The 16,063-nt window shown below is 37.1% G+C and overlaps 1 protein-coding gene across 4 annotated transcripts in view; it reads right to left on the reverse strand.

Moving 5' to 3' along the window:
• VPS8 (VPS8 subunit of CORVET complex) overlaps window positions 1-16,063 on the reverse strand; it is a 304,326-nt gene that overhangs the window by 122,038 nt on the left and 166,225 nt on the right. For all 4 annotated transcript variants that reach the window (XM_073231972.1, XM_073231971.1, XM_073231970.1 and 1 more), the window contains exons 28-30: window positions 8,679-8,750; window positions 4,078-4,197; window positions 2,958-3,014 (exon numbers count right to left, since the gene is read on the reverse strand). In XM_073231972.1, the coding sequence (XP_073088073.1) occupies window positions 2,958-3,014; window positions 4,078-4,197; window positions 8,679-8,750 (249 nt within the window). The remainder of the gene's footprint in view (window positions 1-2,957; window positions 3,015-4,077; window positions 4,198-8,678; window positions 8,751-16,063) is intronic.

The raw sequence follows: 16,063 nt of genomic DNA on the forward strand, positions 1-16,063 counted from the left end.
CTACATATATTCTTTTAAGGACTGAATTTTTGTCTGATGCTTTTATGTCTTACGGTTCTGTGAAATCTGTTGTTCACAGAAAGTATCCATATTTACATGTTGATTTTTTGTCGTTAAACACTGTTTTATTTTCATAGTTCATAGAAGCCTAAAGGTGAAAACAACCCAAATGTCCACCAATGGGTGAATGGATAGACAAAATATGGTGAAAAGGGAATGAAATTCTGACACATGGTACAACATGGATGAACCTTAATAACATTGTGTTAAGTAAAATAAGCCAGAAAAAGGTATTTGTCTACAAGGACAAATACTTTATGATTCCACTTATATGTAGTACCTGAGGCAGTCAAATTAATACAGACAGAAAATTGAATGGAAGTTGCTAGGGGCTGGGAATGGAGTTACGGGGAGTTCTGTGTAATGTGCATAGTGTCTCAGTTTGGGAGATGGAGAGTGGTGATGGTTGAGGAACAATAGGACTATACTTAATGCCACTGAACTGTACATTTACAGTGGTCAAAATAACAAATTTTATGGTGTACTTTACTATAATAAAAAACAAAAACACTGGGGTCCCTATAATTAATTTTTTACCACACTAAGTACCTGAAGAAAAAAGGTGACTAGGATGTTCATACTGATTCATTAATATTTTTAAACAAACCTCAAACTGCAATAAAATCATTACATAGTCATTAGAGCAATATGAGAAAGCTCTCTCCTATATTTAAGATCCAAAATAACACGACCCTTTTCAGATCTCCAGGATACCATTTTATAAAGCATTTTTCTAATACATGTTATTACTTTCAGGTTCAAAAAAAAAGGCAGAAAAGAAATGACACCTATCCAAACTTTGCATTTCAGAACCCTAGCTTAAGCCATTTTGAGTACTACAATGTAGTTACATAGAACAGCTATGGAGTGAACCCCATGTGCTGGTATCCTCAATTTGGAATAAAGTAATAGAAATGTTATCACTGGAGCCAGTCTTACTAACTCAACAGAGCTGATAAAATTTTTAGGAATAAATTTTCAGGTTATTAAACATAGCCATTGTTAAAAATTAAATGATATAAACTTAAATTAAAAACAAAGGTAATTTTTACATGAAACTCACCACATCCTAATTATTTTACTACATTTTATTATGTACACTCTTGATGTTACTTACTGCAACTATACCTGTATGTTGGAAATACTACATATGGGTGTGGTACTGTGCGTCTCTTCCCAATTTTGTGTTCAGTGACATCATGGTAGGCTGAATCAGCCATGGTGGAAGGACTTATACCACAGAAATTGGCAAATGATGTAAATCAGGCCTTGTTACATTTTTAAGGTTGCAAAATAAAGAATGTGTGACAGGGATAATAGGTGGCCCACAAAGCCTAAAATATTTACAGAAAATATTTGCTGATTCCTTGTAAAGAATGTGATGGAGATAATGTTAACAAGCCAATCAAATTAAAAAGTGTGAATGTCATAGTCATTACATTGAGAATAGCACAAAAAAATTAAGGAATTAATTTTCTAGTATTCAAAAACTGTTATTCGATTCAGCAAAGAAGTCACTTCATGGATGAATGAATGAATATCTGACATGCTTTCATTGCTGCACTTTCACCTTCTTCATTTTACATAAATAAAAATATCAATCAACATTCATACCAGAATCACACCTGGGGAGCCAGCTGTTAAACTTACATCAGTCTACCACTGGAAAATACTAAAAAATGTTGCATTAACAAACTGGTATGTAACAAATGGTAGGAGGAAAAGAGTGCTAGATTAAAAGGGAAGGAACTGGATTCTAATCTTAGTTGTGACCTTGAGCAACTTGCTTCATGAGTTTTCTATGTTTCCAAACAAGTAGAAAAATCAAACTAGATAATCTGAAAGGAGACTCCCAGTAATAGAATATAACTATACTATGATTACTTTTCAAGGTCTGGCTGTTACATTTAGATTTTTAAAAATTCTGTTTAGCTATTTATATAAAGGTTTTTGTATCATTTTATATAGCAATATCATACATATCACTTTTCTTGCCAATAGAGAAATAGAGCAAAATGAAGGGTCCACTACTATTTGTATTCAATATAATTTAAGAGATAAGCAAAATTTCAGCATGTTCTCTTCCCTACGATAGTCAGCAGCAGTCATTGGGCCACAGCTGTGCAGAAAAGGGGTCACTGTTGCTATCCTAAGTTCTTTATTTGAGTTTCAACCTCCCAGCTGTGCAATACTACCATAAAAAAACTTAGTGTAGCTCTCAAAGTACTTAGTTTTTGTCGCTTACTGATCTGAAAAAGTCTTGGCTATCAATTTTAAACAGGTTTGACTCTTTTAGAGCCCACAGTTATAGTGGGTGAGCTTTTAAAGAATCCTACTACTAGAAAGGACTAAGAAAATGCCATAACTAGGTGGTAATCAAATAGTTACTATCTCACGTGTGATTAGTGGAGGGACAGATGCAGTCTAGTTTTCAGAAATGGTTAGCTCTAATGCAGTTGGGGCTATTGGGCACTGCCAAAAGTTAAGTGTCCTCAATATTCAGGATCTTGAACCCTTTCTGGTTCAGGGCTATAGAAGCTAGGAGTGGTTACCTGATTAATGACACTGGTAGGAGGCAGTATGTAACTGGTGTCAATTGGTGCTACATAATGGAGAAGGAAGACGTATTTTCTTTGATGTCATGTTGAATGCAAGACAGGTCTTGTCAGCCTAGGAATTCAGGAATTTGTCAGCCTATGAATTTGATATAAGCTCCTTTATATATGTGCTTCTAACACCCATCCACACTATTTTCTTGTTGCCACCTCCTAGCTTAGTATCGGGGTTTGGCACAAATCATTTTCCTTTATGTCTCTTGAGATTTACCACACAGTTCTTTCTGGCTTACTCTGTCTTCTTTCCCATTCTTCAGCAAAAAGAGTTCTAGTAGCTCATACCTGCTGTCTTTCAGAGTGTCGGGAGTCATCATCAGGACTACAGAGGAATTCAAGGACCTGGTCAGAGAACAGGTATTTTTTTATTAGATACCAGTATGCATGCCATAACACTGCCATAACAAAAACAGCAATAACCACCATTTCTGTATCACCAATTCACCCACACTCAGTCATAACAAACACCACAGGTATATGGTGCCTTCCCAACTCACTGGCCTAGTTTACGGCACAGCAGGCTCAGGCAGCCTAACAATTTACTATGTACCTTACAACATTTTTTTACTGTCCAGAAGCATGACTAGAGGACAGCATCATCTGCATACTTAATTTTAAGATCCCTCATATCAAGGACTAAGAAAGCATGGATTTTGGAGCCAGGACACCTGAATTTGAATCTTAAGCTTATTAACAGGTAATAAAACTTTCATTGCTAATAACAACATACATTAACTATGACCTCGGATGAGTGACTTAACCTCTCCAGGTTTTAGTTTCCTCATGTGCAAAATGGGAGTAATAATTTTACCAATTTCAGAGCTATTGGAAGCACTGAGTTAATATATACATATAAAACTTTGGAACAGAGTCTGGCACTAGAAGTGCTCAATAAATGCTAGTCATTATTATCAACTTTCTCCATATAAAAAGTTTTTTTTTGCCACCTGTGGATAGATAGGAGATATTCACCTGGGATTGGTAGATCCCAATTATTGACCTTCAAAGTCCAAGTCATTTGTAAGTAAATTCAGAATTTTTAAAAGTAATCTATCTTCTAGATGATCAACATCATAGTGTTACTACCAGTGAGATAGGTGATTCTTAAAATGGGTAATTTTTGAGTGGAGAATTTTAAGCAATTTAGAGCAACAGAATATCCATAAAAACATCTCAACAAATATACTCCCAAGATACCAAGTTACTAGGCCAAGTCATACTACCCAGACACCATTAAAAAACCAATTGAACAACTGAATTTAGATCCAAACTGAAACCTGAACAGACCTGGTAAGACACTTATCTGATAGACTATTTTATTAAGAAACCTTGTACTTAGTGAATTTTTCTATGAACAGTAAATACAATAAAAACAATTGTAACTCTCATAGTTAAACACACTCACCTGATCAAAAAGAGTTCTGTTAACAAACAAGGTATTGTCAGGTTTTGCAAGCTGCCGAGCAAGAAATGTAAAGAGACACCCTACTTGTGAGGGAGTAAAATCTGAATTCTCCACCATTACCTGATGAGCAAAAGAGACCATTTACTCAAAACATCATCTGGTTTGACATGAAAAATATACAGTGGGGGAAGGGGAAAACCTCATTACAAAAGACTCATGAATTATTCTTTTTTTTTTTTCTTTGCTATAGCTTTATTTTGGTCTCTTCTGTTTTTCAGTTCTTCCCTCCAAGTCTGGGCAGAACTTTTTTTTTTGCAATTTTTCGTATTTTATTATCACAGTGAGATGTATTTGGGAGGCAGGCTCTGGCTGGTATCCTGCTGCTGTAGTCAGAGTGGAGTGATGACCCCATCATGGGCCAAGAGTCAAGACTGGCCTGGAGAACTGGGACAAGGGAAGAGAAGGGGAGATGGGGCAATGGGGCAGGGAGAGCAGGAAGCCTGGGGCCCTGGACATCATAAATAGCTCTTTCATCAACCTTTTTGGCTACCCTTGCCTTAAAGTCAACATTAAGTCTATAAATGTCCACAAAGCCTATATAGTTCCACAAACAATTGGCATCTCCCTTCTGAAACCTTACTCGCTTTCATGAATTATTCTTTTACTGACTGTGCAACACTTAAGTTCAATATCATTTAAAGAAGGAGCATACTCTGAAAGGAAAATATTTTAATGATTTTTAGCATATTTTTATGCACAACCCAGATGAGAACTCAATTGTTAGAGAGGTAGGTTTCAAAGAAATACTAGTTGTGCTTCCCTCTGGGATTCTTAAAAGAAGATCCTACTAAAATTAAATTCTAAGTAATCTTATTAAAAAGGTATGCACAACACAGGAAGAAGGGAGTTGATTTGGAGCTTTAAAGTTAGATAATTTGAGTGAAGGCATCCCAGAGAAGAAGTCAGCTAGCCCACAAATCAGTGACATGAACAGCTTCTGCCCAGTATACAAACAGTTCCTGAACAGATGGTTTCATAAAGAAGGTTTTTTACAACCACACATACTTACCATATCATAATCTTTCCTCTGCTTTAAGTGAGTTCTCAACTCATAAGTACCCACTTTGTGAAGGATGGTATGGAAGGTGCTTCAAGGCAGTGACGAACAAGAAAGCAAGGTGGGACAGGAAGAACAAACGTTAAATAAAGGGTACAGTGTGACCAGCACTATTAGGGAGGAGCGAATGATGGTGGAAGCACAGTGGGAAAAATTCAGTTCAGCTGGGTGGAGAGGGAACATGGACAACAGAAAATGCAAGTTTGTTTGAAGAAACTGTTTCACTGGAATGCAGCAGCATGTATGAGGAGGAGGGAGAAATTAGATTGAAAGAAAAGATTAGGCTTCAAATGTCAGTCTAAGAAACTTAACATTTTTACCATAGAAAACTGAGTGTTCAACCAGGACAGCTGATGATGATGATCAGTACTGTGCTTAGGAAAATTATGCTGCCAGCAGTGTACAGATAAAATAACAGAAGGAAGAAATAAGAGGTAGATGGAATGCATGTGACTGCAGGGCTCCCAGGGAGAGAGAGAGACAAAGGGCTGGGGACCAGGGCAGTGATAATGAAAGCGGCAGCAGGAACAGAGAAGGGAGACAGGGCAAGTAGCTATGTGTGTGGAAACATGTGGCTAAAGGAGGAATTAAAAAAGACAGATTTTGAGCCTGACAAGTAGGTAGGATAATGATGCTGTTAACAAAGAAAATACATCAGTTTGGGAAGGAAGATCAGGTATTCTGTTAGATGAGCTGAATTTATGGAGGCAGCTCTCTACAACAATAGGGTGTAGCACCCTGTCTCACCTATCAGAAATCCTAGCTTCCCTCCTCACGTTCTCCACTTGAAGGTAAAGTATAAGACTTCTTCTATTATAAAACTTCCCTTGGGGCCTAGCTTTTAGCCTACCCTTTCTTACTTTACTAGCAGTAAATGTACTTAGCTAACTTTTCTTACTTTAGTTTTCTTTAATTCTTCCTGCTTTTAGTCCAGCAATCACAGCTTGCTCAAATGCATAATGAATCATTGCTGGAGTATGAGGATATTTCAAGTTTCAATCTCTGTATGTATGCATCTAAATTCCAATTTATAATATTCAAAGAGCTTTCTACAGCCTTACCAAACTTACATCACTCCCTTGTCAGTGAACAGGCCCTTTCTTAGGACTCAACTCTTGGGGCCCAGCTAGTGCTGCTCTACTTTCAGCCCTTCCTTTTGCCTCTGAGTGTAAACTCCCTAACTGTCTGATCCTAGAAGCATCTTTTGAGAAAACAGTTCTCACAGGCAATCCCCTTGCCACCTCAGCAAGTATGTAACTGACTATCATCCCAAAATTCTAGTTTCTCTCCATTTCAGAGATCATATTCACAAAATATCCTGAGCAGTCTTACACAAAGTCACAAATGAACAGTTTTTCCCCCTCTATGTCTGCAGCCACTCAGCACACATAATGTTTGGTTTGATGTTCATTCATCTGTTCTCTGGTCTTTGCCTATATTCTTACTTTCACTGGCTCCCTGAGAAGTACACTTAGTGCAATTCTATCAAAAGAAATGAGAAAATAATCTCAAAAGTTCATTCTTCATTGATCCGAGGTAAATGCTATCAAACCAACATACAAGAGTAGCAATTCACCAACAGTAATAATTTAAGTACTTTATGGAGCTTTACTGTCTTCATTTGTATCATTCTTCCAACTTAGTACAGACTTAAATTTCAATTCCAGTTCAATCAACTTGTAAACATTTCTTGAACATCAACTAGGTCACAGGCCTTGTGCTGGACATGTTCTGGGCATGTTAAAACAATGACAAAACCCACAATTCCTCACAAGTCTCTACCTACAAGAAGCTCAAGTCCAGGCAAGAAAATACATGGGTAAACAATTACCATACAGTGTGCCAAGTGTAGTATAAAGCAGTGTATGAACACAGAGAAGAGGCAATTAATTAAACTGGAAGTGTGGGAGAGGTTCTAAGAGTTTCTCGTGGATGATATTTGAGTTACATCTTAGAAAATGGTTAGAAATTTGACAGGCAGAGGAAAGGAAAGAAAAGTCATAACAGGATGAAAGAAAACTCATGCAAAGGACATACATCATAAGTACAACACAGAAAGTTCCATGAATTCCAATAATTTAATACAGTTAAAGAGTTCCTTATACAGTGTGGGTGTTTGGGGAGGGGTGGGACAGGAGAAGGAAGTGGTTATAGAGAAGTAGTCAGGGACCAGAAAGTTTGGAAGGATATTGGGAGTCAATGTTAAACAGTTTAGATGGGTAAGGCAGAAATTGGTACTTGTGCTCCAATATCCGTTCTCTCCTAACTTAGAACCCAAACTCCTCATTTTTAGCTAAACGCATGGTCACAGAGCACATTTCTCAGTCTCTCTTAGCAGCTAAAGGGCCATATATCTAGGTTCTGATCAATATGATATAAACAGAATTTGTAGTTCACAATTTCTAGGAAGTTTTCTTAAGGAGAGGGAACATTTTTTGCATTTGGGTTGGCTAGAATGCAGAGGTGATGGCTAGAGCCTGAATAGCCATTTTGGACCAAGAAACCATGTACTGAGAATAACAGCAGTCAGACAGAAGAAATCTGCATCCCTGATAAGTTTGTGAAGTCACGCTATAAGATCAGTTGCCTACCTCCAGTTTTGTATGAGAAAAATAAATTCTCGTCACAATTACACTATTGCTTGATCTACCTGGATCAACTGGCATTATTTGGGAGCTTAGCAATCCTGTTCTTATATTTATCACTGCCTATCTTAGAAGGTCAGTAAGTAGCTCAAATGAAATAATGCATGTAAACGTGCTTTGCAAATTATAAGGAACTATTACAAATATAATGCATTAATACCCAACTAGAGAAAATTTTAATTTTGTTGTTCAAAATAATCTGCAAGTAACCAAGAGGCAGAAATCTCTGTTTTATAGTCAAATGCAGAGGACAAAAATGTTAAGCTTTTAACTACAAAAAGAAACTGGCCTCACTGAAGCTATGCAATTGAAAAGGAAAAGAATCTGTCTCTGTATTCATTCATTAGCAACAGCACTAATCTCAAAATGGCTTTGTACTGCATCTACTTAGATTGGGATGATCAACTCTGTGAGCCTCAGATCATTTCCAAGTGTCACCCATCATCTCAGGGCCATAGTAAAACTATGGCACTAACTTAGCAACACAGTGATGTTGGTATGAGACAGAATGAGATTCTTCACATGAATAATTTTCTCAAAGCACTCTGAAGTTAGTCTCTATTATTACTTGTAATCATACTAATAAAGCAATTGTCATAATATGTATTTCTCAAGAACAGTACCCTGCATCCTAGCATCTAGTCTATAGCTGGATACATAACATTTTTTGAATGAATGATTAGTATTTCATTCAGCTTTTGAAGACAAAGACATAATAAAAATTTTAAATGATTGCAACATATTACTTCATTAAGCAGATTATTTTAGAACTTCTGAAAGAACAATTCCACTTGATTACTGTAAGCATCAATACAAACATGTGTTCTTTGAATACTTACTTTCAATAAAATATCCACAATTCGTTGTTGATATTCTACAGCTTGCTTGTCATTTTTAAAATCTTCAAAAGTCTAAAAGAGAGAAAGAAATTTTAAAAAATAACTGTTACTTGCAAAATTTATGAGGACACAAGATATTAAATTCTTGTTAATAGGTAAATTCCAAATAAGATAACAGCCATTCCTCATCAGGTTTTTCCGTATACACCTTTAGTGGTACATGACTTTTAGTGAGTTAAATAGAAAGCTATAGGGTTTCATTATAGCTATGCTATAGCAAGGATTTAAAAACAGATAAATCTATAAAAATATAACGATTATCATACAACCAAGAAGTGATTCAAGAAAGGAAGGCAAAGTCTGTAGGCAATGAAAAAGAAAGAACACTAATAGCAAGAAGCAATTTGTGAGCAAGGGTTTGAGAGGATACATGTTACATCCTCAGCTATCATTCCATCTACGCTATTTGAAAATAACTAAACAGTTTTTTAACTGTCATTAAAAATAATGTTCATGATTTCTATGACAACTAAAGAAAAATGATGTTCAGAGAAAGACATTTTTTAAAAACTGTTGTGGCAAACAGTCAAAATGTGAAAATCCTCAAGGCTACATATAAGGAATAGGTATACTATTTCAAAACACTGCCAAGTACAGCACATTTATTTTATGTCCCTGCCAAATATATTTTGAATAGACCATGCACCGAACTAAATAACAGTAACAGATGCTGAAAATACCTAGTACTTATAGGATGTATATACGAAGGAACTGAAATTGTATTCACTATCAAAAAATGGAAATGAAGGTATTTATTGATCAGTAATAATAATGAAAGACTTGAAGATCTTTCCTGTGGTTATCACTTAGCACATTTGGCTCTTAGAAATGTTTAAATCCACATAGCAATAATTTACTGCTTATTTTCTAAAACAAGAAAATATGACTACATACTATCCCAACAGATTAAAAAGAAAAAGGAATTTCATAGCCATGAATTTTCAAGACTATGTCATGGTTACAATCAAACCAGAATATTCCCTAAATGGTCCCTGAACTTCCCCAACTTCTCAAAATTATCTTTGCTCATGCTCTTCTCCTTAGCTTGCCCTTCCTTTCCTTCTCCTGTCTGACACAGTTAAGTGTTTTAAACAAATGATTGCTGATTTGCTAATTACAGAGAAAAAGAAACCCTTTTTTTTTAACTTTCTCTTCAGCTAGACTGCTTTGCTACCCCTTAGTTGAGAAATGCTAAAATAAGTTACCAAGGAAACAATAGGAACTCTTAATCTGGAAAGCTCAAACCGAAGATATTTTGATGTTTAAGTGGATTATATATGACCCTGCATGAAGGCAAAGAGATGGACTAGCAGGTCTCTCAGTTCTATCTTCAGATTTATGAGAACAAACATGCACACACTTACACAAAGGCATAGCCCCACCCTAACCTGCTAAAGTGAGATGTCACAGAAGGTACTATTTAATACAAGTGCTAGTCAACTAAAATACCAAATTACAGAGAATTAACATGTATTTAAAAGCAACAGCAGTGACAGCAGGTAAAAAAACATCTTTGTCCATTTTCCATTTCGCAGCATGGATTCACTGCTTTGAAATAGATACTGAAAGTTTACTTCTGTAAACATAATTAAGTAGTGATATACAGAAAGAATATGATATACATAATGACATACTTTGGTTACAATTAACAGCTGCCACCAAAATGGCACATCATTGTTAAAACATTACCATTCCATAGCAATGAATATATAATGGGGAAATGACAGCCTCTTCAACAGCTGGTGTTGGCAAAACTGGACAGCTACATGTAAGAGAATGAAAATGGATTATTGTCTAACCCCGTACACTGGATTATTGTCTAAACTCAAAATGGATCAAAGACCTGAATGTAAGTCATGAAACCATAAAACTCTTAGAAAAAAATATAGGCAAAAATCTATTGGACATTAACATGGGCAACTTCTTCATGAATATATCTCCCCGGGCAAGGGAAACAAAAGCAAAAATGAACAAGTGGAACTACATCAAACTAAAAGGCTTCTGTACAGCAAAGGATACCATCAGTAGAACAAAAAGAGATCCTACAGTATGGGAGAATATATTCGTAAATGACATATCTGATAAGGGTTGACATCCAAATTATATAAAGAGCTCATGCACCTCAACAAACAAAAAGCAAGTAAACCAATTAAAAAATGGGCAGAGGAGTTGAACAGACACTTCTCCAAAGAAGAAATTCAGGTGGTCAACAGGCACATGAAAAGATGCTCCACACTGCTAATCATCAGAGAAATGCAAATTAAAACCACAATGAGATATCACCTCACACCAGTTAGGATGGCCAATATCCAAAAGACAAACAACAACAAATGTTGATGAGAATGTGGAGAAAGGGGAACCCTCCTACACTGCTGGTGGGAATGTAAATTAGTTCAACCATTGTGGAAAACAGTATGGAGGTTCCTCAAAAAGCTCAAAATAGAAATACCATTTGACCCAGGAATTCCACTTCTAGGAATTTACCCTAAGAATGCAGAAGCCCAGTTTGAAAAAGACATATGCACTCCTATGTTTATCCCAGCACTACTTACAATAGCCAAGAAATGGAAGCAACCTAAGTGTCCATCAGTAGATGAATGGATAAAGAAGATGTGGTACAAATACACAATGGAATATTATTCAGTCATAAGAAGAAAACAAATCCTACCATTTGTAACAACATGGATGGAGCTAGAGGGTATTATGCTTACTGAAATAAGCCGGGCAGAGAAAGACAAATATCAAATGATTTCACTTATCTGTGGAGTATAACAACAAAGCAAAAACTGAAGGAACAAAACAGCAGCAGATTCACAGAACCCAAGAATGGACTAACAGTTACCAAAGGGAAAGGGACTGGGGAGGGTGGGTTGGAAGGGAGAGATAAGGGGGAAAATGGGGCATTACGATTAGCACAGATAATGTACTGGGGGGGACATGGGAAAGGCAGTATATACACAGAAGACAAGTAGGGATTCAATAGCATCTTACTACACTGATGGACAGTAACTGTAATGGAGTATGTGGGGGGTACCTGATAATAAGGGAGTCTGGTAAACATAATGTTGTTCAAGTAATTGTACATTAATGATATCAAAATAAAAATTAAAAAAACATTATCATTCCACAAAGATGTTTCTAATTATATAATGCTTGTTAGGGGCAAAATATGCAAAGATGTCCCCGTGGAAAATGATAAGGTTAGTGAAGCACAAACTCAAGTCCAAAGTCATCTGTGCATTTGGTCATAAAACACTTCTTTTTGTAGCTTAAAAAATTATTATAGGTTTTCTGTTAGATAATGATGGCTATATCCTAAACCAGGGGTCAAAAAACGTTCTCTGTAAAGGGCCACAGAGAAAATATTTTAGGCTTTATGGGCTATATACAGTCTCTAAGACATGTTCTTCCATTTTTATAACCCTTATAATGTGCAAAATATTCTTAGCTCACACAGGCTAGAGGCTAAATGTGGCTGAAGTTGGTCCACAGGTTCAGTTTGTGAACTCCCTGTCCTAATATCTTCACACATCCCCCAATAAGATCCCTGTATGATTTAAAAAAAGAAAGAAGAATCACCCATAATGCAAGCTAATGAGAAAACTAGAAGGATAACAAACTTCAACTTCTGTAAGAGCAAGAAAATAAACATCCCAAGTTAGCAGTGTTAGTTCCAAAGTCCATAACATCAAAAAGATGTCAGGATATAACTGAGGAGGGTAGCAGAATATCTATAATATAAAATAGAATTTTATATTCTGAGTGAGGAAATACTGAGATCAGGTCTAACACCTGGTAGATCAGAGCGCTGGCCAATCAGAAGATCATGGGAAGGGGTCTGGCAAGTATGGATCAGAGATCTTACTAAGATGTGCTTTTTGGGAGACAGGGAGTTACCTTGGAACAGGAAGATATTCCCTGGAAGCTTAGTGTTAAAGAAAGAAGGGGCAGGTAGGGAGAAAGAGGCAGCATGAGAAATGAGACATAAACCTCCTCCCAAAACCGCATATAACACAAAAATACAGCAAATACAACTAATCCTGAAAGAGTGACCAGAAGAGTACAGAACACAGTGCCTACACCTTGGGGAAAAGAGAAGACCACACAGAAAATGATAAGGAGGCAAAGCTGTGATCTGGCAGGACCCAAACCTTCCCCAGCCCCAGCCCACAGGTAGGAGAAAGAGAAACGGAGTGGGAAAGGAGTAGAAGCTCAGGACTGCTGAACACCCAGCCCTCTCCAGGAGCACAAACACACATTACATGGTGCTCTGGAGATTAGTGGGGTTGGAAAGCAAAGACAGGGAATACTTCAAGAAACTGAGAATACAACTGCTTGTGGAGAACAGATTTGCACAACTGGCCACCCTGGAACAAAAGAAAGGCAGGTACTTTGAAAGACTTCCCAACAGCGAGAGGGATGCTACAGGGACAAGGATTACACAGAACTTGCTGCTCAGGAGAAAGAACAGGTGAACAAAATCATGCCAGCACACTCAGCCCAGCAGTTGGGAACTTTCAGGAGCTTCAGGTGATTCATCCCCCTGGCTGGCAATACAGCGCCAAGGCTCCCCCTGCAATATTCAACCTGCCGCTCCCTCCTCCCTGCAGGCACTGGCTCACAAACCTGCTGCACCTGCCACTGTGTGAGGCCAGCCAGAGGGTGCCCCCACCTACAGCAGCTATAAGGGCATAACACAGAGGCCCCTTCCTGTGTGCTCAGCCCACTGGCCCTGACAGTGGAGTCAAGCACTGTGGCCAGAAACCAGAAAGAGCTCTTTCCCCTGGGTAGGCACCAGTACAACTTGCCTGCAACCCCTGTTATTGCTCCAGGTGCCAAGCAGATCCAGAGAGTAGAGCTTCTGGACACTAGAGGGTGCTGCCCAAAGAAAATTACTATTCCATAGGAATCACTAAAAATATGATCAGCAAAAAAATTCTGTCCACACAAAAATTCAGGAAAAGTACACCAGAGACAGGTTTAGGTGAAACTGAAGTCACCAATCTTCTTGATAAAGACTTCAAAATAAAAATCATAAACATGCTCACAGAACTACAGAAAAACATTCAAGATCTCAGAAAGGACTTCAAGAAAGAGGTAGAAACTGAAAAATAGAGTATCTGAAATGAAACATAACATGGGGGGCTTTAAAAGTAGATTAGATAAGGTAAAGGAGACAGTAAATGAAATAGAAATTAGACAACAGGAAAACAAAGAAGCTGAGCACAGAGAGAATAAAGGATCTCTGAATGAAAGAATAAGAAGAGAGCTGTGCGATCAATCCAAATGGAACAATATTCACATTATAGGGATACAAGAAGAAGAGGGAGAAAAAAAGACAGAAAGTCTCTTTGAGAAAATAATTGCTGAAAATGTCCCCAATTTGGGGAAGGAAATAGTCTCTCAGGTTATGGAAGTGCAGAAATCTCCTAACACAAGGAACCCTACGAAGACAACACCAAGACATATAATTAAAATGGCAAAGATCAAGCAGAAGGAGAAAGTATTGAAAGCAGCCAGAGAGAGAAAAAGGATCACTTATAAAGGTAACCCCATCAAGCTATCACCAGACTTCTCAGCAGAAACCTTACAGGCCAGAGGGAGTGGCATGACATATTTAATGCAATGAAACAGAAGGGCCTTGAAACAAGAATACTCTACTCTGAAAGATTATCATTTAAATTTAAGGGGGGATTAAACAAGTTTCAGATAAGCAAAAGTTGAGGGAATTTATCATCCACAAACTGTCCCTACAGTGTATTTTAAATGGACTGCTCTAGATGGAAGTGCTCTTAAGGCTAAGTAGCTGTCACCATAGAAAATAAAACCACAGTAAAGGAAGCAGACCAATTAATTACTAAGCAAATATAAAATTAAATCAACTACTCACACAGTTAGGGATACACAAAGAATACACCTAATATATAATGACCGGAAGAGTAAAAAAAGGAACCTCTTTGATTGTGTTTGAAATAGTAATAACTATAATAAGCAAGTTAAGACAGACTGTTAGATAGTAAGGAAGCTGCCCTTGAACCTTTGGTAACCACAAATCTAAAGCCTGCAATAAGTACATACCTATCGACAATCACCCTAAATGTAAATGGATGGAATAGACCAATCAAAAGACATTGAGTTATGGAATGGATAAAAAAACAAGACCTGTCTATATGCTGCCTACAAGAGACTCACTTCAAACCCAAGTCGTACTCAGACTAAAAGTGAAAGGATGGAAAAGATATTTCATGCAAATAATAGGTAGAAAAATGCAGGAATAGCAGGACTTATATCAGACAAAATAGACTTCAAAACAAAGAAAGTAACAAGAGACAAAGAAGGACAGTACATAATGATAAAGGGGCCAGTCCAACAAGAGGATATAACCATTACAAATATCTATGCACCCAATATAGGAGCACCTAAATATGTGAAACAAATACTGTCAGAATAAAGGGGGAAATAGCATGCAATGCATTCATTTTAGGAAACTTCAACACACCACTCACTCCAAAGAACAGATCAACCAGACTGAAAATAACTAAGGAGAGAGAGGCACTGAACAACGCATTAGGAACAGATGGACCTAACAGATATCCACAGAACACTCCACCCAAAAGCAGCAGGATACACATTCTTCTCAAGTGTACATGGAACATTTTGTAGTATCAATCATATACTAGGCCACAATAAGAGCCTCAGTAAATTTAAAAAGACTGAAGCTGTGCCAACCAGCTTCTCAGACCACAAAGGTGTGAAACTAGAAATAAATTATGCAAAGAAAACAAAAAATCCCACAAACACATGGAGGCTTCACAACATGCTCCTAAATAATCAATGGATTAATGACCAAATTAAAACAGAGATTGAGCAATATATGGAGACAAACGGTAACAACAACTCAACATCCCAAAATCTATGGGACTCAGTGAGGGCAATTCTAAGAGGAAAGTATATTGCAATACATGCTTACCTCAAGAAGGCACACTCCCAAATGACCAATTTAAACACACAATTAATGAAACTAGATAAAGAAGAACAAAGGAGGCCCAAAGTCAGTAGAAGGAGGGACATAATAAAGATTAGAGCAGATGTAAATAATATCTAGAAGAATTAAACAATAGAAAGAATCAATGAAAGCAGGAGCTGGTTCTTTGAGAAAATTCACAAAGTAGATAAACCCCTAGCCAGATTTATCAAGAAAATAAGAAAGTCCACACTCATAAACAGAATCAGAAATGAGAAAGGAAAAATCACTATGTACACCACAGAAGTATAAAGAATTATGAGAGAATACTATGAAAAATTATATGGTAACAAATTGGATA

This window comes from Manis javanica, chromosome 3 (assembly GCF_040802235.1).
Source record: "Manis javanica isolate MJ-LG chromosome 3, MJ_LKY, whole genome shotgun sequence".
Classification (NCBI taxonomy): Eukaryota; Metazoa; Chordata; class Mammalia; order Pholidota; family Manidae; genus Manis; species Manis javanica.